At 34.4% G+C, this 26,293-nt stretch overlaps 2 protein-coding genes across 4 annotated transcripts; one reads left to right on the top strand and one right to left on the bottom strand.

Annotated features, from left to right (window-relative positions):
- The first annotated feature begins 1,253 nt into the window (after positions 1-1,253).
- On the top strand, positions 1,254-18,976 carry fastkd1 (FAST kinase domains 1). Of its 3 annotated transcripts, none has more exons than XM_067409600.1 (15): positions 1,254-1,469; positions 5,093-5,526; positions 7,259-7,327; positions 8,709-8,834; positions 8,913-9,311; positions 9,654-9,764; positions 10,578-10,709; positions 12,849-13,335; positions 14,324-14,438; positions 14,532-14,660; positions 14,959-15,090; positions 16,509-16,622; positions 17,748-17,892; positions 17,972-18,086; positions 18,172-18,976. In XM_067409600.1, the coding sequence occupies exons 2-15, from the start codon at positions 5,192-5,194 to the stop codon at positions 18,262-18,264; spliced, it is 2,502 nt and encodes an 833-aa protein (XP_067265701.1). In that variant the 5' UTR covers positions 1,254-1,469; positions 5,093-5,191; the 3' UTR covers positions 18,265-18,976. The 3 variants fall into 3 exon arrangements, with proteins under 3 accessions (XP_067265701.1, XP_067265700.1, XP_067265702.1); XM_067409599.1 differs by having other exon boundaries at positions 5,090-5,526; XM_067409601.1 differs by lacking the exons at positions 16,509-16,622; positions 17,748-17,892; positions 17,972-18,086; positions 18,172-18,976 and adding an exon at positions 16,386-16,488 and having other exon boundaries at positions 5,090-5,526.
- klhl41a (kelch-like family member 41a) lies at positions 18,498-25,673 on the bottom strand. Its single transcript, XM_067409602.1, has 6 exons — positions 24,488-25,673; positions 22,854-23,011; positions 22,674-22,781; positions 22,406-22,591; positions 20,181-20,327; positions 18,498-19,305 (listed from the first exon to the last, which is right to left on the bottom strand). Exons 1-6 carry the CDS (start codon positions 25,580-25,582, stop codon positions 19,194-19,196), a joined length of 1,806 nt encoding a protein of 601 aa, XP_067265703.1. The 5' UTR covers positions 25,583-25,673; the 3' UTR covers positions 18,498-19,193.
- Positions 25,674-26,293: the final 620 nt, after the last annotated feature.

Raw genomic sequence — 26,293 nt, 5'->3', positions numbered from 1 at the left:
ATTGCCTGCCAATGGCGTTCGAACAAGCAAAATAAAGGTGGACTCAACCGCACTATAGGGTGGCGCTGACCACCATTGCCTCAGAATCTTGGACTGAAGCAGAGTGCTGCCGACAAAGACTCTGAACTAAGTAACATGGCAACGTACGCAGTGTCTCGTTTCCACACACTTCATAGCACTTTTGGTCTTGTGGACTTACAATGGCTGCCACGTGCGCATATCAGTTAAATCAATGAGACTGTAGGGTGTCCCATTTGTCAATTTTAGGCTTCAGAAGGATGCTTGCAGACGCCCCCTTTGCAGTCCTTATGCGCCCTTGATGTGCACTTTTGCCGAGCCAGCACTGGTGCGAGCTCCGCAGCAGACTTCTTCCCGACAGTCAAAACGACGTTATGTCATGAAAGTGTGGACTCATGGGAAGACCACAAGTGTTTAGGGTGCCATTTGGGACAGGGCCAAAGTCTTTCCCTGCACAGACCACTGCACGGAGACAGGAGGCTATATCATGTAGGCGCTGGGCATTTTGTCTGTTGTACATGACAGACTGTTGCACTGAGATGGGGCTGTTTATCGTGAGAGTGCTGGGAACTTTGCTGGGAACCCTAGCTGCAGTCTCCATGCTTTCATATTTCCGATTTCATAAGGCTTCAGTAGATTCAAGGAAGGAGGGGATACCCCATAGCGCCACCTTTTGGTGACGTAGTGTCGAGAAACTGACTCAAAAGGGAATGGGGATAGAACATGAAAAAGATTCACTCTATTACGAGAAACTTTCATTATTACGAGAAGCTAAGTCATTATTTTACGAAAAAAAATCTCAGTATTATAAGAGTTTCTCATTATTACAAGATTTTTCCCCTAAATATGATAACATATTAACTCATCATAATGAGGTAGTTTCTGATTATTATGAGATACTAAGTCATAATTATGAGAAAGTTTTTCATTATTATGACATAGTAAGTTGTTATTACGAGAACTTTTCTCAATATGAGATACTAAGATTATGAGAAATTATTCTCATTATTATGACTTGCATAATAATATTTTTACTCAACTGTGGTGGCTTTCATACTCCTCCAAATTCATTGTTGTTTTTTTTTTGTTGTTGTTTTCAAATTCATTGTTTTCTTTTATTTTTTTTTTAATTTCTAGTCCAAATAAAGGTACTTTTCTGACCACATATGTGACTTTTATTTTGACAGCGTGACTTTTGGCTGCGCGCGTCATAAAACAGGAAGCCATTGGTCATGATACCCACATTTTTTCTTTTTCTGTTCACTTAAAACAGTGTTTTTACATGCACGCTAAAACAGCTGTATAACAAATTCAAGCATTCGCACGTATTTGTGGGAACTGTAAACCCATTTGACCACATCTGTCCTCTAACACGTGATCTGTTGCAGAACAGGACACATGCTGTGTTACATGTGTGTTTTTCACTCTGGTGTTATGGCAGCTTGAAGAAGGTACTGTGAATCTCTCTTATTCTGGTTTATTTATATAGCACATGATCCTGTCAGATAGATCTGACTTTCAGTGTTTGTTAGCATTTGTGTGTTAGTTGACTTTCTAGGAGACATGTCAATGGCATAAGATAAATATTCAATAAGTTAATACTGATGTCAACATTAAAATGTAGATGATTTGTGTAATGCAAGAAACTTCAGATAATTCATGATATTAAAACAGATAATAAATACATGCATACATGATGATTTTATATATATATATATATATATATATATATATATATATATATATATATATATATATATATATTTAAATTTTCAATATTTTTACAACTTAAAATAACTGTTAAATAACTTTTTCTATATTTTAAAATCCTTTTTTTTTTTTTCCTGTGATGGCAAAGCTGATCTTTTGGAGTCACATGATCCTTCAGAAATCATTCTAATATGCTGATTTGCTGCCCAAGAAACATTTATTATTATTATTGCGTTGAAAACAGTTGTGTACATTTTTTTCAGGATTCTTTGATGAATATAAAGTTAAAAGGAACAATATTTATCTGAAATAGAAAGCTTTTGCAACATTGTCGCTACCGTTTAAAAGTTTGGAGTCAGTACGATTTATTTTTTTATTTTTTTAATTAAAGAAATGAATACTTTTATTCAGCAATTAAATTGATCAAAAGTGACAGACTAGTGGTAGCCATGGACAATAAAAGAAAAGGTAGCCCGTGTTGAGTCTTTGAGTTGTCCGCAAAGAAACGTGCGCCAATTTGCCATTAGCGATCCTCTGTCCAGACTTCGACTAAATGGTATCATTTTGCATTTTTCGTTCCGGTGAGAGACAAGCGGCACGAAGCTTGTTTGACTTCATCAGTTCGGCCCAATAAGGCTGATATCGATCTCTCGAGTCGACGGTAAACAGACATGCGTAATCCAGTGAGAAGCGTTTTGATTTCTCAGCGCTGAATTCTCCATCTCTTTTATAAACCCTCTAAATGACATTTCACTCCACAACTCAAGGATATACTGTTGTAAAACAAACAGAAATTTTGGCAGAAATGTGGTATATATTCATGTCGAATGTTGATATATTAACAAATGTATGAGAGGAGTAGGCTAATGAAATGTAATTTCAGTAAGTTTTTGTATATTTTTAGCATGAAATTTATTTATTTATTTGCATTTATATTTATACTAAATATTTGGGGCTACTGTTTTTCATAACACATGCCATAGATTTATAAAGAACCTAGTTATTTTTTTATTTTTTATTGTGGTAGTGAAGAACCATGCATGGTTTTTACCATGATCTACAAATGTAACATACTATGAAAGAACAAATGGTACATTTGAAACAAAAAACAAAAACAAAGCAAGGGCTGTGCAAACTCATTTGCACTGTCAGAATATTTAAATATTTAAAAATTAGGTTTTTAATACAGATGTAGTTAATGGGTTAATGAAGTGATGGGTATTTTTTTGTCCAAAGGCCTTAATAATAATAATAAAAACAAAGATATGACATCTAAAGTATGTAAGGCAGTACAACTAGATCTCTTTTATTGAATCCAAAAGGTTTTAATTATATTTTGCTACATATAAATGTATTTTAAAGATTTTGAAGTGCCAAAAGGTCATTCGGTTTAACCATCCAAAGGTCAATACAGCCATTTAATTTGTGATTAAAATAACTTGTATATTTATAAATTACTTGTAAATGTAATAAAAGTATATATTTTTTTTATTCCTGGCATGATTTTATAACATCATATATTAACAGTGCAAAATAGTATTAAAATTATGTGTAGAAGTTGTTGCTTTGTTATAAGAAACAATGTCTGGAAAAATGAATTTGATTGACGTCATTCTGAGTAACCAATATAAAGGGACCATTTTGGATCAAGTCATGCGGTCAATATCACGTGACAGGATGTGACATCATTCAGACACCATGCAAAGGACCACGTGTATTATACGGTATCATGTATGCACAAATATTATATGGTTTTATATTTTTATGCATATGTTAAATTTATTGTTTCAGTTTCCGTAACCCTATAACTGGCAACTTATCCTTGCGGGAATCAAACATTTGGGAGGCTGTGTGGAGAGTCTGGGAAAGTTTGGGTGTCATTTCTTGCTTTCGTGCTGTTCCCACGCTCTTTGATTAAATGCACAGGCAGTATTTAAATACATCATTACCATCTGTAATGGGAATCCACCTTCTGATCAAAGTTGATATATTTCACATATTTACAATATTTGGATGTAACTTACATAAAAAGTAGTTGTTGAGTGTTAGCTTATTACGTTAATGTTGAAAATGTACATTTTCCATTATCTGCCTGTAAATGTTTGTATCCCCCAGGATACATCGCCAGTTTGGGGTATAAATCAATTGAAAAAGGAATGCTTGTTTGGGAGTGCGTATTACAACATTATAGCTACCTTTGTTTTAAAACATTTTCAACTTAAAGCAAACATTATTTGTAAAATTTTGTTGAACAATAAAAACAATGCCTATTTATGAATATATTAGCCTACTGTATCATATTTAATATGCAAATTTATTGTACACAATCTACTTCATGCCTTCTGTGCTCTGATTGACAGTTTGTGGGTAAATACTTTTTTACTAATAAATGTTTAATGATTTTTATAAAGTAAATGTAAGATAAACATTTACTTGACTGAAGCAACTTGGGTTTACTTGATTATTAATGTATAATTTTTTAGTGTTTAAAAATAATGTAAATATCAAATATAACACAAAAGTTATCATTTATTTGCATATATGAGCAATAAAAGTATAGATAGATAGATAGATAGATAGATAGATAGATAGATAGATAGATAGATAGATAGATAGATAGATGATAGATAGATAGATAGATAGATAGATAGATAGATAGATAGATAGATAGATAGATAGATAGATAGATAGATAGATAGATAGATAGATAGAGATATCATATATGCAAATCAATGATAATTGAGAAATGGACAAATAAATGTTCCCCAAACGTCATATTTGATATTTACATTAACATGAAAAAAATGTAAAGATTTTTTATTTTTTTTAGTCTTTTTTTTTTTTTTTTTTTGGTCTTATTTATAGGCCCTAGAATTTTCCATATTAAATATGATACAGTAGGCTAATATATTCATAAATAAGCATTATATTTATTGTTCAACAGAATCTTACAAAGAATGTTTAGTTTAAGTTATGAGAATAAGTATTTCAAATGAGAATAAATGTTTTAAAAATGTAGCTTGCCAATTTGCATTCTGTTTTCAATTAATTTATACCCCTTAAAGTGGCAACGTATCCTGGGGGATACAAACATTAAAATAAAAATGTAAAAGTCATTAAGTTCCTATTAAGATCAAAAATAGAAATAAATTAATTTTCTGATGTCTCTTTATGGTCATGCCATTTTAAGAGTTAAGAAGCAATCAAATATATTAAATGCAATCATATAGTGAAAATTATTTTCTTTTTTGCAGTCTTTTTTCATTTAATTATAAAAATTATATATTAAGCATAATAATTTGAGTGTGCAATTTACAGGCATTTCAGTGTTTGATATTTCTCTCTTTTGCATTAATAACAGCAGTGCTCTAGCTGACATGGACAAAACCGGATGATCTGATTCTTCCGTACATCTGATCTCTGTAGTATGTGGAGTGCCTCCTGACGGCGGCCGTCCTCTGCCATGTCTTGGCTCCAGTCTCTTCGGGTATGCTCCCGAAGGCTGTTTCACGGTAGGGTCGTCAGCCGTGACCATCTTCTAGACCAGCTTCAGGCGTGCTCTGCTGAGGACCAGGTGTTCGATGTGGTGGGCCGGAACAAAGCCAAGCTGTCCGTCAACCATGTGAGCTGTGCTATTGGACTGCTGTGGCAGTTTCAAAGGGAGCGGCCGCAGATACTCAGGACTTTTGATCTCGTCCAGAATCACCCTCAGTTCCTGACGCTTCGAGTTCTGGCTGAAAACAAGATCAGCCTCATGGATGACGGTTCGGTGGTGGAAATGCTTTATGATGTGCTCAGGTACAGCAGGAAAATGTGAAAGTGAAAGCTTTGTTCTAAAACCTAGTGTGTTGCCTACATAGATAGTATTTTAAGGTATTATTCAATGCCGGTCAGAAGTTTGGAATTATTACGATTTTTTTTATGTTTTTGAAAGAAGTCTCTGTAATTTATAAACTCTGTAAATGTAATTTATTCCTGTGATCAAAGCTGAATTTTCAGCATCATTACTCTAGTCTTCAGTGTCACATGATCCTTCAGAAATCATTCTAATATGATGATTTGCTGCTCAAGAAACATTTATTACTATCTAAAAAAGTTTTTATATTTTTGTGAAAACTGTGATCCACTACCATTCAAAAGTTTAGGGTAAGTGAAATTTCCCAAAATAAATAAGGAGAAATTAATATTTTTATTTAACAAAAATGGATTAAATTGATGAAGTGTCAGTAAAGACATTTATAATGTAACAAAATATTTTTATTTCAAATAAATGCTTTTCTTCTGAACTTTCAATTCATCAAAGAATCCTGAAAAAACGTATTATGGTTTCCACAAAAATATTAAGCAGCAAAACATCGATAACAAAATAAAAACCATTTTTAATACTGAAATGCATTGAATGCACAGACGAATGTAGAGAATTGTTGATTATAACAAATTCTAATGAAAATTGAACCAGTATTTGATTTTCTTATGCAATGTATTTTATGCTTAAAGTGTTGTCATTAATTTTGCAACATGCTAGTACCAAACTCAGTTATGAGTCAAAAAGTTTTCCAAACATTCACTCACTTATGAGGTTCTATTTAAGTTAAGATGTTCCCTTACTAGGCAGCTCTCTATGTTCTGGAACAGACCTATTGACTAAACTGCCCGGTTAATATGGTGTCCTAATTAAAGGGTTAGTTCACCCAAAAATGAAAATAATGTCATTAATTACTCACCCTCATGTCGTTCCACACCCGTAAGACCTTTGTTCGTCTTAAGAACACAAATTAAGATATTTTTGATAAATCCGATGGCTCCGTGAGGCCTGCATTCACAGCAATGACATTTCCTCTCTCAAGATCCATAAAGGGACTGAAAACTTATGTAAATCAGTTCATGTGAGTACAATGTTTCTATTTTAATATTTAATATCTAATTAATAAAGCGACAAGAATACTTTTTGTGCACCAAAAAAAACCAAACAAAATAATTTCAAAACACTGCTTCATGAAGCTTCTGAGCTTTACAAATCTTTTGAGTCAAATCAGTGATTCGGATCTCCTATCAAACGGCTAAACTGCTGAAATCACATGACTTTGGCGCTCCGCTTCACTGATTAGATTTGTAAAGCTCTGAAGCAGTGTTTTGAAATCGGCCCATCACTAGATATTGTTGAAAAGTCATTATTTTGGGGGGGGGGGGGGGGGGGGGGGGGGGGTTTGTCGCACCAAAAATATTCTTGTCACTTCATAATATTAAGATAGAATCATTGTACTCACATGAACTGTTTTAAATATGTTTTTAGTACATTAATGGATTTTGAGAGATTCAATGGCATTGCTGTCTATGCAGGCCTCACTGAGCCATCGGATTTCATCAAAAATATCTTAATTTGTGTTCTGAAGATGAATGAAGGTCTTAAGGGTGTAGAAGGACATGAGGGTGAGTAATTAATGACATTATTTTCATTTTTGGGTGAACTAACCCTTTAATTATTATGTGAATATTGCTATATTCTGATTGCATTTGTCTTGATTTGCAGGCTTAAAGTAGAACATCACGACTCTCTTGTGCAGCAGTTGGTGACAGAGGCTTGGAACAGACTGGAGAGGTACATGAAAAAAAAACTCTTAAACAAAAAGTTTGGTGATTTCCAACATGAGTAACAGTGACTATCAACTTTTTCATCAGCCTTAGTTCTGGAAGTATTTTCCCCATTCATTTTAAAAGAGTTATGTTATGACTTTGTTAAAGGTTAAAGGTATGTATACATGTGTGTATGTATATATACATAGACGTGTCACACAATCTTTCTTGGCGCTCTGTGGCATGACAGATCGCTGTAGCGCTTCAGTTCAAGCAGAGCACACGTGAACCAATCGTCTCCTCCACTTTACTATTGACAACACAAAATAAACATGAATGAACATCCGAAGGTATGTTGAAAGATACAGTACAACTTACCGAAATCTGTATCATGTCACAAGTAATCGATCAATCAGTGTTTCAACCGCGGAAAGGTGTCAGTAAAACAGCTTGTAAAAATGTCACATTTACCTTCACATTTACTTCAGAAAAGCAGTTCAATGTCCATAAACTCATTAGTCAGCTACAAAAATGATCTTAGGAGCATTTTGCTAAATATATGCACTATAGGCTATTGCATATTCATTGTATTTGTACTTAACTTCAATATTGAGTGTATAAATCTGTTTTATGACAGCCACTGTTCAAATGTTTAGGCATATAAAAAATGAGTAGAAAAATAATGATGTAATTATCCCAGTCTTCAGTGTCACATGATCCTTCAGAAATCATTCTAATATGATGATTTCCTGCTCAAGAAACATTTATTATTATCTTCAATGTTAGAAAAAAAAAGTAAAAAAAATATTTTTGTAAAAACTGTGATCCACTACCATTCAAAAGGTTAGGGTAAGTGAAGGAGAATTTAATATTTTTATTCAACAAAAATGGATTAAATGGATGAAAAGTGTCAGTAAAGACATTTATAATGTTACAAAAGATTTTTATTTCAAATTAAATGCTTTTCTTTTGAACTTTCGGTTCATCAAAGAATCCTGAAAAAAACATATTATGGTTTCCACAAAAATATTAAGCAGCAAAACATCGATAACAAAAAAGAACCATTTTTAGTACTGAAATGCATTGAATGCACATAAATCCGTTTTATGACAGCCACTATTTAAATGTTTAGGCCTATATAAAAACGAGTAGAAAAATAATTATGTAATTATAAATGTATTATGAAGTTATTAGGCTATAAAAACGTCCTTATGTGTAATTTATATGCAAGTAGCTTACAAATGTACCAGCTGTGGTTCCCTGTATAGTTTACAGCATTGAGAGAGATGTTTTACTTTGAGGTCATTTGACATGTGAATGTGGCACACCCAGAGTTTCTGTCTGGCTACGCTAGTGCCACCAACGCCCATAAATGCCACGTAATAGGTGCTTTTTGTGCTTTTCAGATTCCAGATGACGACACTTTCAAAGTTTGCGGTTTGTCTGAGTGATCAGTTCCTGCAGCACAGCCCTCTGATGGGTCAGATTACTCAAATCGTGAGTCAGAGACTGGACTCCATTCAAGACGCCAGGTGAGATTTTAAACATCAAGCACCTTAAATGGTCAGTGCACCGGAAAATAAGTGTATTTACACATGTCCTCCTTACAGAGTGCTGACACCCTTGATGATCAGTATTTTTGCCCTGGTGTCGCCACAACTGCGGGACGCGCTGCTTAAAAAAGCCGACACCCTTCTTGACAAAATGGACCCGTTTCACTTCAACAACCCCAGAAGGGTGGTGCAGTTCCTCCGAAACATCAGATACATCCACCGACCCCTCCTGGAGAAATGCAACCAGCTTCTCCTGCAGAACGTCGCCCGTCTGGACGCAGAGCACATCAGCATCATCCTGGGACTGTATCAGTCGATGCAATACAATAACTGTGATTTCCGACTGGCTGCGAAACAGAGACTCGTAGAGCTTGTGGACACGAGCACCGATCCTGCCACTTTCACCAAACTCTTTGCTTCTCTGGGACCAATGGCAGGGCAAGGTGTCAGAGAGGGGTGAGCAAGGGAAAGTATCCCTTAATCTTTTAATAACTATATTGTTTTATAGCAGTGTTATTTTAGTGTTGTTCATATATTGTGGAAGCTTGTTTCTGCCACTGAATAAAAAATAAAGAAGGTAATTGTGATTTTTTTTTTATCTCACAATTCTGACTTTTTTTCTCGAAAATGCGAGTTTACAGGATTTATCGCAATTCTGACTTTTTTTCTCGTATATTCGTATATTGATTTTTGACCTCAAGTTGGTAACTGTATAATAGAGTGCAACAGTGACTGTGTTTTCCAGTCATTTTCTCCATAGGGATTTCGATTAATTGTGTCATTTGATTGGACTTGCAGGTTAGAGAGTACTGCGCTGCTATTGGCTGATGAGCTGAATTCCCACCAGGCTTTAGGTGTGGTGGAGACGATGGAGGAGATGCAATGCAGGAACCTTCAGTTGATAAACAAGTAAGACGAGATCCATAGATATATAATTATCACAGTTAGGGGTAGGTGGCATGATCAAAATCTGACACTGCAATAATTGTATTTTTTAATGGTACAATACTGTTAAAATTTTTTATGGAAATTAATACTTTTATTCAGCAAGGATGCATTAAATTGATCAAAAGTGACAGTAAAGACAATTATATTGTTACAAAAAAGATGGAGTAATGATGCTGAAATTCAGCTTACATTTTAAAATGTATATTCAAACAGCAAACAGTTATCACAACAGTACTTTTTACTGCATTTTTGATTAAATAAATGCAGTTTTGGTCAGAATAAGAGATGTTAAAATTGTTAAAACATACAAACAAAATCTTAATAACCCCAAATTTTTAAATATATATACAGTCAAGCCAAAAGTTATTCAGCCACCTTGAACATTTTAGTCATTAATACAGTTTATTCACTATAGTGTAAAAAATGGTAATAAAATATGACAAGATCTTAAACTGTGTCAGAAAAAATATTAAAATATTAATTATGTCAGATAACACAGTCAGGTCAAAGTGTCTGAATAATTTTTGGTTCCAGATTTTTATCAATTTTACTGGTAGTCCACTGTATGAAGAATTATTGGGTATAATATGTCACTGTTTACTTTATTTTGCTATCATCATTTACATAAATGAACTATAGTGTCCTGCACCCACTAGTAAAAATATATCAAAAATGTCTGAATAATTTTTGGTTTGACTGTATGTGTGTGTGTGTATTAAATTGCAGTTATGATTAGAAACAGGAGAGAAGATCTAACCATGTGTTTTCTGACAGGATGGCAGCAATACTCTTCAAGAATCTGGAGACGTATCGGCCAGTGGAAATTGCTCGAATAACTCAATCTCTCATCCTGCTCCACTGCCAGAATCCCGAGATCTTCTCCAGGCTGAAAGCCAAACTGCTGCAGTGAGTGTTTCCAAAACCAGAGAGATCAATCAGTGACTGTCTCAGAGTCTTTAATTAAAGGGGCAGTTCACAAAGAGTGTAAAATTCTCTCAATATTTACTTACCATATCGTTTTGAATCTGTATGATTATGACCTGTATGGTTTTTAAATGTTTTTGAAATAAGTCTCTTATACATGCCAAAGCTACATTCATTTGATCAAAAAACAAAAACAACAAAAACAACAAAAAAAAACATTAAAAAATGGTAATATTGTGAAATATTTTCAGTTTTCTATTGTAATATATCTTAAAATATTATTTATTCCTGTGATCAAAGCTGAATTTTCAGCATCATTACTCCAGTCTTCAATGTCACATGATCCTTCAGAATCATTCTAATATGCTAATTTGCTGCTCAAGAAACATTTATTATTATTAGCAATGATGAAAACAGTTGTGTTGCTTCATATTTCTTTGGAAACCACCATGATACTATTTTTTTTTTTCAATATTCTTTGATGAACAGAAAGTTTAAAAGAACAGCATTTATTTATACAGAAATCGTTTGTAACATTATAAATGTCTCCTTGCCGAACAAAATGTTTAATTTCTTTAAAAAAAAAAAAAAACAACTACTTTTGAACAGTTGTGTGTATATATAATATGAAGTCATGTTATTTGGAGTCTTTATACTATTATTAAGGTAACATTTTCAACATTTGTTAAATACATTAATTAACATGAACTAAAAATGAAGAATACTTCTACAGAATTTATTATTATTAATTTCAACATTTGCTAATACATTTTTTAATCAAATTATGTTACCATTAGTGAATGCACTTTGAACTAACATGAACAATGAATAATTGTATTTTTATTAGCTAATATTAACAAAGACTAATAAATTCTGTAAAAAATACATTGCTCATTGTTAGTTCATTTTGTTAGAGGGTTAGTTCACCCAAAAATGAAATTTCTGTCATTAATTACTCACCCTCATTCCAAACTCATAAGACCTTTGTTAATCTTCCGAACACAAATTAAGATATTTTTTATGAAATCAAAGAATGTACCCCATAGAAAGCAACATAATTATCACATTCAAGGTCCAGAAGTAGTAAAAACACAGTTAAAATAGTCAACGTGACTACAGAGGTCCAACCTTAATGTTATGAAGTGACGAGAATACTTTTGTGTGCAAAAGTGCGTCAGCATCACACGCATGCCTCGTGGTGCTCACGTGAACAGGTTTCGCCAATACTGATACAATTAGGATGTAGAACCTGGAAGCGCTGAACGTAAACAGCGTTGCTTCATAACATTAAAGGGTTAGTTCATCTAAAAATGAAAATAATGTCATTAATTATTCACCCTCATGTCGTTCCACACCCATAAGACCTTCGTTCATCTTCAGAACACAAATTAAGATATTTTTGATGAAATCCGATGGCTCAGTGAGGCCTGCATAGCCAGCAATGACATTCAAACTCTCAAGGTCCATTAAGTTACTAAAAACATATTTAAATCAGTTCATGTGAGTACAGTGGTTCAACTTATAATGACTTATTTAGTGATGGCCGATTTCAAAACACCACCTCATGAAGTTTCAGAGCATAATGAATCAGCATGTCGAATCAGCGGTTCGGAGCGCCAAAGTCACGTGATTTCAGCAGTTTGGCGGTTTGACACGCGATCCGAATCATGATTCGACACACTGATTCATTTATGCCCCGGCCGAAGCTTCCTGAAGCAGTGTTTTGAAATGGGCCATCACTAAATAAGTCGTTATTTTGTTTTTTTGGTGCACCAGAAATAGTCTCGTCACTTTATAATATTAATATTGAACCACTGTACTCACATGAACCGATTTAAATGTGTTTTTAGTACATTAATGGATCTTGAGAGAGGAAATGTCATTGCTGGCTATGCAGGCCTCACTGAGCCATCGGATTTTAACTAAAATATCTTAATTTGTGTTCTGAAGATCTTACGGGTGTGGAACGGCATGAGGGTGAGTAATTAATGACAGAATTTTCATTTTTGGGTGAACTAACCCTTTAATATAAAGGATTACCACTATTAATTATCTTAGTTAACAAATTTATGTTTGTAACCAATATTCTTTTTCTGTCTTTCATTTGATTGTCACTCATAGTTTCCTGCAGGGCAGTGTTTACCCGTACGAGGTAACCATGCTAACAAGGGTTCTGTCCATGCTTCCTTCTCGCCATCTCGACGAGGGTGTCCTTTCCCGTGTGGAAGCCATGCTCCCGCAGTGCAACCTAAATGACCTCAACACTTACGCCGTGGTCGTCGCCAAGTGGATTCGCAACGACCCCTCGTACCGGCACAACACGCCCAGCAAGTACGTTCGCCTGCTCCAGACTCTGAACCGCTGCGGACGTGAGCGGCTACACAAGTTGGACCATCTGGATGTGGTGCTGGAGGAAGTGAAGTACTTGTCAGGGGAGTGGTTTGATGAGATGCTGCTGGAGGAGTCTATGGTCACATTGCAGAGACTGCTTGACCAGATATCCTGGACTAATGCGCATGACGTGGCCGTTTATCTGACCAGGACTAACTACTTCTGTGCCGTGCTGCTGGATCGAATCGCTAGTATGACGATTGGAAATATGGACAAGGTGGGAGTGATTTGAAGTGTTGTTTGAATGCATTTTCACTTGCATCAATTTAATGTGTTATTGTTGATTAATAGAATTGATTTCTAATTTTTTTTTTTTTTTAACTATTAAATGGTAGTGTTTCCACAGAAATGTTGAGCACCACAACTGTTTTCAACATTGATTTATTTTATTTTTTTACATTGAAGAAATGTTTCTTGAGCAGCAAATCAGCCTATTAGAATGATTTCTGAAGGATCATGTGACACTGAAAACTGGAGTAACGATGCTGAAAATTCAGCTTTGATCACAGGAATAAATTACATTTTAACATATTTTAAACACAAAACGTGTTCTTTTTAATTGTAATGATATTTCACAATATTTCTATTTTCTGTATTTTTGATCAATTAAATGTAGCTTTTAAGAGACTTTTTTTGAAAAATATTAAAAAATCGTAATTATTCCAAACTTGACCACCAGTGTATATAAGTTAAATTATTATAAAGGTTATATGAGGCTAACTTATAATCATATGATTTAAACATTTGTTTTTTTTAATGTTATTTTAGTATTGTTTATATATTATTAGTATTTATTAATATTTTGAATTGTCATTTATTTTTACATTTTCAGCTTTCTTTTTAATTTTAGTTTGTTTTAGTAATTTTGTTGTGCTTTTGTCTCTTTTTTTTATCAAAATATAGCATTTATAGCATATATATTTGATCGAAAATACAGTAAAAACTGTAATATTGTGAAATATTATTACAATTTAAAATAACTGTGTTCTATTTAAATATATTTAAAAATACAATTTATTCCTGTGATGAAAGCTGAATATTCAGCATCATTACTCCAGTCTTCAGTGTCACATGATCCTTCAGAAATCATTCTAATATGATGATTTGCTGCTCAAGAAACATTTATTATTATTATTATTATTATTAATATGCAAAATACATCAGAACCACCCGTTATAAAATAAATGTCTGTCTCTTCCAAACAGATTCATTACTCTGCAACATATGCCACTTTGTTGCCTTTTGCTGTACTAAATTATGACCCACCGATGGCAGAGGAGTTTTTTGATGCCTGCATTCAACATTTCACTCCATACATTAGTAAGATCTTTCCACTGTGCATCAATAAATGATTTGTTTCTAAGCTTTAAGATGTAAAGTTAAATTCTAACATGTTCTTGCTGATTGAAACAGGTTCATTTGACCCTCACATGCTGGTTCTCTTGGCGTATGCACTGGCTTTGGCTGATTATTTCCCAGAGGAGGTGGTCAGGGAGATCTTCAACGTGGACTTTCTTGCAAAGTTGGATGCCCATCTGGAAAGTGTGTGCATCTTTGAGATTATATAACATATATAAGTAACTTGAAGGAGACTATTTTAGAGGACTAATGTAGGGAATAGTGAATGAGGGTATAGGGGGCGATTTCAGACACAGACTTTGTGTCATCCGTTATTGTTCAGATGTGTTCGCAACATCAAAGTATATTGATAAAAATTAGATTGTTCCATCCTTTGTTTGATATTCCATTAGAACAATAGTTTAATGTACTCATTCACATATTTAGATGTGGTTATCTCTCCTAAAACTTTACACATGTGTTTTTTCCCCACTGCTGACAGCCTTGCCGGATGCTCTAAACATGCGCATACGTCTCCGTCTCATGGAGCTGAATCGGGCCGTGTGTCTGGAGTGCCCTGAGTTCCAGGTGCCCTGGTTTCATGAGCGCTACTGTAAACAGCTGCAGAAGAGAGGTGAGCACACTGTGGATCCGTCTGGACTAGAATTGTATTGTATAAATACTAGACTTGGAGAGCAGTTCTTGTCTGAAAGCATTTCTGCTTGGTACACATTAAAGGTTTGCCATGGAAAAATGAAAAATCTGTCATCATTTACTTCACCCTCAAGTTGTTCCAAACGTGTATGAGTTTCTTTCTTCTGTTGAACACAAAAGAAGATATTTTGAAGAATGTTGGTAACCAAACAGTTGACAGTAGCCATTGACTTCCATAGTATTTTTTTTCCTACTATGGAAGTCAATGGGGACCATTAATTGTTTGGTTACTGACATTCTTCAAAATATCTTCTTTTGTGTTCAACAGAAGAAAGAAACGTTTTGGAACAACACGAGATTTTTTGGGTGAACTAACCATATTATTAACAGCTGGCCCATATAGCTAAAATAATTATTTTGAATAATTTTTAGCCATTTAATGAGATTTGTACACTACCGTTCAAATGTTTTTCGTCTCTTCTGCTCACCAAGGCTACATTTATTTGATTAAAAATGCAGTAAAAACATTAATATTGTAAAATATTATTTCAATTTAAAATAGCTTTTTTCTATTTTAATACATTTTAAAATATAATTTATTCCTGTGATGCAAAGCTGAATTCTTCAGTGTCACATGATCCTTCATAAATCATTCTAATATGCTGATTTGCTGCTCAAGAAACATTATCATTATTAAAAGTTTTTTTGTAAACCATGATACAATTTTACGGAAGAGGATTACGGCCAAGCAATAATAAAAAAATAAAACCATCTCGAGATTAAAGTTGTTAAATTTCGAGAAAAAAACTCGTTAAATTTAGAGAAAAAAGTCTAAATAAAATGTTGAGAAAAAAGTCGTTAAATTACGAGAACATATTCGTTAAATTATGAGAGAAATGTCGTTAAATTTCAAGAAAAAAGTTGATAAAATGTTGAGAATAAAGTCATTAAATTATGAGAATAAAGTAATTAAATTACAAGAAAAAAGTCTGTAAATTATGAGGACAAATTCGTAATTTAACGAATTTGTTCTCGTAATTTAGCGACTTTTTTCTCGTAATTTAATGACTTTATTCTCAACATTTTATCTCGACTTTTTTCTCGAAATTTAACAACTTTAATCTCGAGATGGTTTTATTTTTTTATTATTGCTTGGCCTTAATCCTCTTCCGTACAATTTAATGCATCCACACTGGATAAAAATATTAATTTCTTTAAAAAAAAATGTTGCTGATCTTCTTTTCCTTTTTTTTTTTTTTTTTTTTTAAACTAAAGGAAGCATCATTTCAACCAAGCAACCATTGTGGTCAAATATATTTAAATGTTTAATGCAAGAACTAAATTTTTAATTTAAAAAATCAGGTTAAAAGTAATTGAGGCGTGTTTTTCACACTGCAGCCAACAGCTCCATTAGTCCCATTCAGCAGCAGATCCATAAGATGCTCGGAGACGTCCTGGGTGGGATCAACTGTGCTAAAGTAGGAGTGCTGACTCCATACTTCTATACTGTCGGTGAGTTTTAAACTAGCGTTACAAGTAAAATAAGCCATTTTGATTAATGCTTGACTGCATTTCAGTGGCCAGTATTGTGCTGTCAAAATTGACCCTATTTGTTTCCTTGATGCACGATCCCTGATCTCATTGTGCATGTTCCTTTTCATCATGAATCCTTCTCAAAATCCTTATCTTTATTAGCTAGAGGCTATGGTTGTTTTAAATTGACTTGTTACTTAAATATATTACACAAATTACAATTTAATTACAATCAAATGAGTTATACACAAAATTTCTGAAATGAATATATATATATATATATGTATGTGTATATATGTATATGTGTATATGTGTATATATGTATATGTGTGTATATATATATATATATATATATATGTATATATGTATATGTATATATATATATGTATTAGTCAATTGTTTTATTTTTGATAATGCAATGAAACATGGCAAATTACGCAGATATAATTTTTGGACTGGCTGTCATACAAAGAAATTATGAACACATGCAAAAATGAGACAACTAACAAATGATTAATAACTGATTATGTCGTAGTCAATGTATGCTTTTTCCTGTGAGATTTTTTTTTTTCTATGCATTTTATTTCCATAGTAAAATAAAACCTGCAGCTGTAGTTTGCCTTTTTTGCCAAATAATTTTGTCAGATAAACACCTTAACCAAATTTAGTGTTTGTTTTGTTATTCCCTTGTATTTAAAATATATAAAATATTTTCCCCATATTTGATGTTATATATATTATAATTATAATATTATAATTTGCCTTAGGTCTAATATCTATTTTAACTGAAAATGTTTTTAATTTTTTATTTTATTTTATTTATGTTTTACATGAAATGTTTTTTATTTTATTTGAATTTTATTTTATTATAACTATCAATTATATTTCCATGCTTAAACATTACCTTGTCATTATTTTACCCGTCTAGTTGTGGAGTGTTAAATATGTACCATTAGATATACAAGACTTGATTTGATTTACTGTGACCCAGTGTAATATTTCATTGACTAAAAGCATTAGCAGACATACAGTGGTACGGGATGACAGTCCTACAGCAGTGCTGCCTCTGTAGGCTCATGAAAACTGTAATGCTTTTGTCATCAGATTTTGAACTTGTCCTGGATCGTCATCTTCAGCCGATACCATACAGCGAGCCGAGTCGGCTGCAGATCACTGAGAACGGAAACGTTCACTGGGAGTCTGGATCGGCAGACAGAGAGAGGACGGAGCTGCCGCCAGGAGCTCGCCGGTATGTCACGCTTCAGGGTGCAAAACAACACCAAATATTCAGACATAATATAATTCTGCCTTCTACTACATCCGTCTAGCATTGCATTGGATTTCTTGGACTCTAAATCCTTCTGCAAAAATTCCCGGCACATGAAAGGGGAGGCCATGATGAAGAAAAGACATCTGGAGATTTTAGGATATCATGTGTTACAGGTCAGTAGAAACTAAAGTTATGCTATTTCTAATGACTTACTATCCCATTTACATGACAAATTGCTGGTAATATGCATTTCTACAGATTCCCCACTTTGAATGGAACTCAATGGAGCTTTCCACAGAAGATGCATGGAAAGAATATCTGAGGAAGAAAATATTTGCGGAGTTACCCTAATTAATCTACATACCTCTTAAAACTATGGACATTAAAACATGCAGTGCAGTCAAGTGAGTGGGCATCATGTCATGCTTCATTTGAGCTGCTAGATAGCACTGCGATTTTATATTAATTGTTCATTTTGTTGTAAATTATTAAGGTATTGCTAGGGTAATAAATATATTACTCATGTCAATATTTTCATTCAATCAGGGAAGAAATTCATACCTGGTTTGTGTTTAAATGTGTATTTATTATGCACTTTATATAAAAGAATTTATATGAAAAAAAATGGAAATAAAGTCGATTTAATTTTAACATCCATTGTATAAATGTTTTCCTCAACTGCACCACATTTCACAACAGAACCCAACATTAATACAAATCTGTGGTCAAATTGATGCTTGAAGTCAACACGAAACATCATTTGCTTCCATTTTACCTCCGTAATGATGAGGGAATGGATGATTCGTAATGTCAGTCTAAAAGGAAAGTTGTTTCAGAGGTGGGGAAAGAAAATTACATTTTGATTAAAACATACAAAGACTGGGAATGTGCATTAACTCTTTCCCTGCCATTGACAGACTTTTCTGGCAATCTACGTTTTCACTGTTTACAGTAGGGGGCGCTGTTACACATGGACTCTATCTACTCCATCTATGTTTTGAATATCACTCTTAATCCAGTTGGATGTACTCTATAAAAAAAAAAAAATATGCAAAGTTTTGCATATAGATATTCATAAAACAAAATATTCTGGGTTCCATGAAAGTTTTGTGAAAATGATCAAAAATGGCTGGCAACTTTTTAAAGAACTCTGGCAGGGAAAGAGTTAAATATTAAATAGGGTGAATTTTGATTTGATATCGACTATAAATGTTTTGTGTGTGTGTGTGTGTGTGTTGCACTTTGTTATTTGACACACATCTATAACAGTGATGGTGTTTTTAAAGTTTAGGCATCTTTGCTGTATTTAGTCTCATAGCAACACATGAGGCACCGGCAGCATATCGCATCTCTTGTATCATTCCAGCCCACTGTTTCTTGTCCTCCTCATACCTGTTAAAAAAGAGGGGGTTTAGATTTAGTCCCAGTTTAAACACACTTGACTAAATCTGAATAAATTAGTGATTTTAAACTTTTTACACTACCATTCAAAATTTGGGGTTGGTAAGATTTTCGTGAAGCTTTTTGTTATGCTCATCAAGGCTGTTTTCTATTTGAATATATTTTAAAATGTAATTTATATCTGTGACCCAAAGCATCATGACTGCAGTCTTCAGTGTCACATGATCCTTCAGAAATCATTCTAATATGATGATTTGATGCTCAAGAAATATTTCTGATTATTATCAATGTTGAAATCAATTGCGCTGCTCAATATTTTTGTGATACAATTATTTTTCACAATTCTATGATGAATAGAATGTTCAAAAGAACACTTTATTTAAATTAGAAATATTTTCTAGCATTATAAACGTCTTTTGATCAATTGAATGTGTCCTTGCGGAATAACAATAAAAAAAAACGTACTGAACCCAAACATTTGAACAGTATAAAGGCTTAGTAGACCCAAAAATGAAAATTATCCCATAATTTTACATAACCCTCAAGCCATCCTGGGTGTGAATAAATATCTTCTTTCAGCCAAACACGGTCACAATTATAATTTTCTTGCAAAAACCCATCGCTTTGGATTACTTTTATGATGGATGGATGTGCTGGAGCTTCAAAAACTCAAGGCACTATTTAATGCCATTACATAGCAGTGAAGAGCCAGGATATTATTAATATAACTGATTGTGTTTGACTGAAAGAAGACAGTCATTTACACCTAGGATGGCTTGAGTGAGTGGTGAGTAAATCATGGGATGATTTTCATTTTTGGGTGAACTTTTCCTTTAAGACGAATATAATTCCATCAAAACACTTACTGCCAGATGTCTGTGATTTCTGAAGGGACGCACTGTTTGTCATCGGTCTCCTTCACAGTGAAGCCGCCCACCGCATACAACACACCAGCGGCACTGACCACATTCACAGAGCTTCTCTCCTGAGCAAACTCGGCGAACGCCTCCCATCTATTGGGAAAAAGAAAAGGGTTTTAATGTAGAATTAATACCACAATATCTGAAACCTTTTAAATAATTTAACCACTCATTTTTGTCATTGTTATTCAGCTTCCCAGACAGTTGACGCTATTGACTTCCATGGTATTTTTTTTCCTACTATGGAAGTCAATGGCTACTATCAGCTCTCAACATTCTTCAAAATATTGTTCTTCTGTTCAACAAAAGAAAGAAAAAAATTTGGGTGAACTATCCCTTTAAGAAATATTCCAGTTTTCTTCCATTTTTCCTTTCACTAATGGACCCTTTTTAACGCTCATCAATATCAATATAAATCCTGCAAATGTTTTTATATTTTATTTTTTTCAAAACGTACATTTATAACACTATACTTAGTATTAATATTCTCTTCTGACTGCCGTTATCAATCGCTCTCTTTTTTTTTTTCTTTCTCTTTTTGAAAGTTGTGAAAACACCATTTTGGAGTTTTTCTTTTGCTATTTGAGCAAATGGAAACACAAAAAATATAATGTATTCTCTTATTCACCGCTATAGAATTTCACACAACTATGATGACTTCCTCTTCTGAGAAACCTGGAAATGTGAAAAGGGTCTATCAAAATGTTTCAAATAAAACATGTTTTATTAGGAATATTGTTTTAATTGGTGATTATTTTATAGGTTTTCCCTCTGACCATTAATATTTTTCAATCCTGTCAGTCTGTGTAATATCACTTTAACAAAAGCCAGTTCCTTTCTGACATCATACTCCAGGATGTGACATTATTTTGGAGGGAAATCAACAACAGCTCAAATCAGTAAGTATTATCAATGGATTTGCAGAATTCTGTGATGTTTTGTGGTATTAAAGGAACACTCTAGTTTTAAAAAAAAAAAAAAAAAAAAGTGGTACTGCCAACTCCCCTAGAGTTAAACAGTTTTCGAATCCATTCAGCCGATCTCCGGTTCTGGCGGTACCACTTTTAGCATAGCTCATTGAATCTGATTAGACCTTTAGCATCTCGTTCAAAAATGACCAAAGAGTTTTGATATTTTTCCTATTTAAAACTTGACTCTTCTGTAGTTACATCATGTACTAAGACTGATGGAAAATGAAAAGTTTTTTCTAGGCCGATATGGCTAGGAACTATACTCTCATTCCGGCGTAATAATCAAGGAACTTTGCTGCCGTACCATGATATTGGCCAAGAAAATCGCAACTTTTCATTTTCCGTCGGTCTTAGTACACGATGTAACTACAGAAATTTTAAATAGGAAAAATATCAAAACTCTTTGGTCATTTTTGAACGAGATGCTAATGGTCTAATCAGATTCAATGAACGATGCTAAGCTATGCTAAAAGTGGTACCGCAAGAACCGGAGATGGGCTGAATGGAATTGAAAACGGTAAAACGAGCCTAAAACGAGTTGGAAAATGAGCCTATTTTTTAAAAAAAGGAATTTAAATGTTACAACTGTATGATAATGACAGTATTTCAAAAGATAATTGAAAAATACCAAATTTGCAAGTTAACTTTTAATTCTTCACTCAGTACTGGCTAACTTTAGCTTTGATTTAGAGCATCTTAAGCCTTTAAAAAATGTGTGTGTGTTTCAGGATTAAACATCATTAAACAAGAACAACCAGCAACTAGTGATTAATACCAAAGACTGAGAAAGACATATTATTATGAATGAGAACGCGCAATATGGAAGAAGAAGTCCCGCCTTCTAAATAAGAGCCAATCGCGATTGGTAAAGTCATCGCGTCACTGTAGCGGCCGTTAGAAGCTCTGGTTGCTATAGAAACAGACGCGCGCTTCCTATAGAGACGTGCATAGGACTGAGCATTAGCTCGATCCAGCTTGTCATGATTTAAGCATTCAGAAACAACATTTTTGAGACAGTTGATGACAGATTTCACTGGTGATTTAAAATATTACATTTAATTGAAAGCTTGGCGAACAGCTTTGGAGAATTTGACGTTTGTCCATTCAAAAAGATGCACTTGCATGCCCAAAATGAGATGCGTTTTAAAGATGGCCGCCGAGTGAAATGACTTGTCTTAAAGGGACTTTCTTAATACGTACTTGTTTGTTGAAAAGTCATACGCTTCACAAGAGGCTAAAAGGCCATCTTCATTGACTCCTCCAACCACAATGATCTTTCCTTTGTGGACGGCTGCTCCAAACATGGACCTGGGTGTCTTCATGGCTGCCAGCTCTTTCCATTCTGACTTCTTGTGGTTGTACGCAAACATCTTGTTGATGGTTTTACTATTCCACAGATGAAAACAAGCAATGATGCCTTATCTCAGGCTTTTATTTTGTATTTAAGTTCAACTCAAATTTGACTTACTTTTCATCGGTCTTTCCTCCTATGCAGTAAACTAGTCCGTTCTGTGAGATCACACTGTGACCGTGAATTTTTAAGGGCAGTTTTTTGGTGTCCAGCCACTTCATCTTACTGCCGAGAACAGTACAAAATAATTAGTTTATTTGGTTCATGCATGCAGCAGAAAATGTAGAATAAACTTACTCAATATCATAACACAGCACTGAGTCCAGAGACTCGCCGGTCTGCAGGTCTTTACCAGCAACTGCAAACAAAAGGTTCTCAAACTCCCCCATGGCGAACAGACACCTGGGCGATGGCATTGGTGGCAGGGCAATCCAGTTTGGAGAATGAGTGTCCATCTGAAGAAAATGGATGATTTAAAATGATTATCAAATGTAGATAATTTTCATTTTATTCTCCCTGATGATACTGGCCTGATTATGATCAGGGCCTTTCCTTTTACCTATACCACTTCCTAGAAATATAAAGTCATGCAATTAAATCAATAGTTCATCTTGTCATCATTTACTAACCCTCATGTCATTCCAAACCAGTAGCCTAAAAGTGCAATTTTCACACTTGTTTATCCGTCATTCTTAACTAAAACTAAATCCTTAGCTGCTTGAAATAAAATAATAACTGAAATCAAATCAAATGAAATATTAGGGCAACATTTCTCATTTTTATTTTGTTTAACTTGATATAGATAACTTGATATAATAAAAAACAAAATTACTAAAACTAAAACTAAAATGAATTCATTCAAATATATGTATTATAATAAAATTAAGTAATTATATTTTAATGCATCTTAATTATAAACAAGCTGGTTTGTAGCTCAAATAGTTTTACAGTTTATAGCACTTTAATATTTCCCTGTAGCTTAAAGGGGGACATTTCCTATTTGAGTGGTCGAAATATCACCAAAATCTAATTTGTTATTATCTATTTATGAAAAAACGGGGACAATACATCTTTGAATGTTTTTGTTTTTAATTGTTGTGGGTTCCGTATAGTTATTATGATTTAGTTTGATTATTTTTGCTCTGGTTTTAATACAATTCGCCAAAAAACTATTACACGATTAATAAAAGCATTGTAAAAGCAGTTCAAAACAATATGCTTGTTATAACGCAAGTATGACTTTACAAAATGACTACATTACAAAAATAAAACGCCATTTAACATTTTGGATTAAATATTTTAATTTTCACAAGCTGTTTTTACTGTATACAGAAATTACAACTGTTTTAACTTTTAACTATTTTTAATTATTATTTTGCATTTTAGACTCATTTTAAGCACAAAGTAAGTTGCACGTGTATTATTTATTTTATTTTATTTTTTATTCATATCTGAGTGTACCTTCACCACGTTATATAGTTAAGACATGTGTGGAAAATGCTGCGTTGTGACTGCAGAACTTTTGTGGACAGTTAAAATTGTGCAAAACAATCCCGCACCCTGTTGAGGCTCTGTTATAAAACATACAAACAGTATTACTTTAGTTTAACATGAATAGTTAGCATGTTACTACCTTTTAAACCGATAATGATGTTTATTTTGATATTTGTCGATAATGGTCCAGATCCAGATTACGTTCTTCATGAAGTAGCAGGGCGCGCATGCGCGACCAAGTGTATTTGCAGGTTGTTTTGAAGGAGCTATAAAACGGGGACATTTCCAGGGACAGAACACCAAAAACCAGGACTGTCCCCGGAAAACGGGCACGTCTGGTCACCCTACTGTAGCGGCTAATAAATCTGAAGTCTCAAACATTCACAGAAAAAGCATACTTCCGCATTGAAAAATAAGGTGGATAAGACTGTCTTAACCTGATAGAAGTAGCTCTGCAGTGGTGATTCCTCATCTTCCTCATCCACAAACAGCCCTCCCACAACATATAGCAGATTCTTCTTTGACGTAATGCTAACGTGGTTTCGAGGTATCTGCTCTGCTATCGCTGCTAGGAAGCATTCGTTTTCATTAGCATCATAGGCCACAGCTGCCGTGTCATTTATCATCAGTAAGAGATCCCTGGCGAACATCCCCAACCGTTGGTTGTCATTCAGATAACCAGGCAATGCATTCTCCCCCTCTTCTCCTTCGCCTTTCTCGCCCTCCTTAATTTGTGGAAGTTTTCCCGCAAAAGCCTCTTTGATGACCTTCAGCTTCTTGACGAGCTCGGGGTCGGCCTTGATGATTTCGTCCTTTTCCACTTTCTCCTTGAAGTATTTCTCCGGTAGAAGTCGGAAGCGGATGTGTTCGAAGGCATCTCCCAAAGCTTTTGCCCGGTTCTCCTTGTTCTTCCGGACCCATTTCATCAAGAGCTCGTACACGACCTCTTCTTTTTCTATGTTGAGAGAGTCGCACCCGATGATAGCGAAAAGCTCAGGAGCATTGAACTCAAGAAAGTCCTCTTCCTTGGACAAAGTCTCAAAACGCTCCGCTATAAAGTCCCTAGAGGCCACAGCGAGCCTCGGGCAGTTCAAAACCAGTCCCATTCTGAAGATGGCCAAGCAGTTACCCAAAGACAGCTTGTTTTGTAGATAGTTGACGCAAACGGTGAAAACGGATGGGATCTGAAACCTGTTGGCGACTGCGAAGATGTCTTGCACGTTTTCATCTGTGATTTCGATGTCTGCAGAATAGAGATAGTTCACAATCATATCCATAATGGTGGGATCCACGTTCTCCAGCTCTACTTCCTTGCTGGAGTCTTTCTTCTCAACGCCGTCTTCGGTAAAGTACAGCTCTCTGAAGTACGGGCTGCACGCAGCCATTATGAGTTTGTGGCAGGGAAGACTCCGATCTCCAACTTTCAGAATACAATCCACGAACTTGTTCTCCTTCAGAAGTTCCTTTAAACCATCCTGGAGCAGAGTGCTCTGAAAGAGCCTCAGGTCCTCCTTGATACTCATTGGTTCCATCTCAAAGGTTGCAGGTCTCAAAGAGGATGCAGTACTTCCTCTCGTCTTGTCGTCTCAGTTGTAAGAAGCTGAAATAACACACAGCACCAACACAAACCCCCTGCAATTTAAGTCCACCCCTCTAAATATAGACCCGTCATACAGTCAGAAAGAATTCAGGCTGACTAAACGGGAGCCGCATCAAGCAGCTGTCAAAAGACTGAAAAAGACAACTGTGAACCTTGGACACACTCAGAGGTCAGGGGTGTTTTGTAATGGGAAAATGAATGTGTGTTTGGAAGGAGTGACACGTCAGTAGGAATTCAACTGATGTCTGAGAGTTTTAAATAATCATAAAGGTGTGTGTCATTACTTTTGTTTTGCGTGTGCCGTCATTTGCACGACTCTCAAAAATGAGTTTATAGTTCTGTGACTCATTCATGATCCACGTCTGGAAAGGTCCAGCCAAAAATGAAAATTCTGTCATTATTCATGCTCTCTCATATGGACTAGTTATTATAAAATGAATGATTTTATGTTCTTTGTGGAGCTTGGCAGCCTATAAAAGGTCATAGTATATAGGAGGTTTGCATACTTAATATTAATTTTACATTTTTGTTTCACAGGGGAAAATAACAGCACACAAGTTTGGATCAACATGAAGGTGAGTAAACAATGATTTTTGTAAAAATATTCCTTTAAATGTTCTTATTTTACATTTGAACATTTTGT

Source organism: Chanodichthys erythropterus, chromosome 14 (assembly GCF_024489055.1).
Source record: "Chanodichthys erythropterus isolate Z2021 chromosome 14, ASM2448905v1, whole genome shotgun sequence".
NCBI classification, from domain to species: Eukaryota; Metazoa; Chordata; class Actinopteri; order Cypriniformes; family Xenocyprididae; genus Chanodichthys; species Chanodichthys erythropterus.
This window is presented reverse-complemented; position numbering and strand designations above follow the sequence as displayed.